The 1,509-nt window shown below is 58.3% G+C and overlaps 1 protein-coding gene across 1 annotated transcript in view; it reads right to left on the minus strand.

Annotated features, from left to right (window-relative positions):
* LOC103611262 (alpha-endosulfine) overlaps positions 1-1,509 on the minus strand; it is a 5,871-nt gene that overhangs the window by 3,107 nt on the left and 1,255 nt on the right. Inside the window, exon 2 of the mRNA XM_017727836.1 lies at positions 430-618. Within this exon, the coding sequence (XP_017583325.1) occupies positions 430-618 (189 nt within the window). The remainder of the gene's footprint in view (positions 1-429; positions 619-1,509) is intronic.

Below are 1,509 nucleotides of genomic sequence, written 5' to 3' on the forward strand. Positions count from 1 at the left end.
ACAGCCGGTGGCTGCGATGAGCCTGGGAGGGGTTTGTGCTCTCTGTCTCTGGAGCCAGCAGGGCCAAAGCGAGCAGGGCACAGAGGGCTCCTGGAGAGGGATTTCATCCCATTCCTGAGGGATTTAATTGCACTCCCAGGGAGCACATGGAGAGGGTTGGCTTTGCAGTGCAGGTGCAGCCAAGCCTCTGGGCCAGCAAAGTGAAACCAGGGCTAAAACCTCAACCCTGGAGCACCCCAGGGAGGGATCCAGCACTCGTTCCACCTCTGCAGTTCAGGGATTTTTCCCAGGTTTCAGGCCAGGGTGTGGCGACACAGTGGGATCTGCTGGGGGGATCCAGAGCCAAGGCAGGCCCTGGAAGGAGGGGGAATTGTGGGCTGATCCCGTGGGCTGATCCTGCGGGCTGTCCCACGAGGGACACTCACATACCCCTTTCTGCAGCCTCTTCATGAGGAAATCGGAGCCCCCGGGCTTCTGGCCCAGGTTGGGATATTTGGCCTTGAGCTTTGCCTCCTCTGCCCTCTCGGGGGGGACGGCTCTGTCCTTCTCCTGAGTGTCCTGGAACACAAAAGGAGTGTGAATCCCCGGAGCCCCACAGCCCAACACCCACCTGTGCTGCTGTTACACAACCTCCAGCAGCACATTCCAGCCCTGCCCTGGAAAAGCACCAGGACAATACTTGCAACACCTTCCCAGGCACAAACAGCTTCTCCCTGCAGGAGCTGTGGGACAGGGAGAGCTCCTTTCCCTGCCTCCTTCCCAGCTGGGAGCCCCTCCAGGCACCCACAATGACATCTGGCTTGGTAAACCGGGCTTTTAGTTGGGATATTGGGAAGGAATTCCTCCCTGGGAGGGTGGGGAGACCCTGGAATGGAATTCCCAGAGGAGCTGTGGCTGCTTCATCCCTGGAAGTGTCCAAGGCCAGGCTGGATGGGGCTTGGAGCAGCCTGGGATAGTGGGAAGTGTCCCTGCCCATGGCAGGGGGTGGCACTGGGTGAATTCCAAGATTCCTTCCAACCCAAACCAGTCCATGATTCCATGATTTCCCTTCCCAGATCACCCTGGAGGAAACTTTAGGGGTCCAGGTAGAATTGGAAGGTTCTACTGGAGGATTCTAGGGGGTCTCAGATAGGATTCAGGTCTCCTGGGAAGGATTTTGGGGATCCCAGTTAAGATTTGGGGGACCAGGGGAAGATTTCCAGATCCTCGATAGGATTTTGGGCTCCTGGAAAGCATTTTGGAGGATCCCAGGTAGGATTTGGGGGTCCTGGGGAGGATATCAGGAACTTCAAGCAGGGTTTTGGGTATCCTGGGGAGCTTTGGGGGTTCCTAGGTAGGATTTTAGGGCTCAGGGGGTCTGACAGCAGCACTCAAAGCTTCGTCCCCTGAAGCCATTCCATGATCCCTGGCTGCTCCCCACAGCTCCACATCTCCCAGTCGCCTTCCTCCACACCCATCACTGGTGCCCATCCCCCCGTGTGCCCTGTGCGGGCTGGGGGGGCACCGCTG

This window comes from Corvus brachyrhynchos, unplaced genomic scaffold, assembly GCF_000691975.1.
Source record: "Corvus brachyrhynchos isolate BGI_N302 unplaced genomic scaffold, ASM69197v1 scaffold122, whole genome shotgun sequence".
In the NCBI taxonomy this organism is placed as follows: Eukaryota; Metazoa; Chordata; class Aves; order Passeriformes; family Corvidae; genus Corvus; species Corvus brachyrhynchos.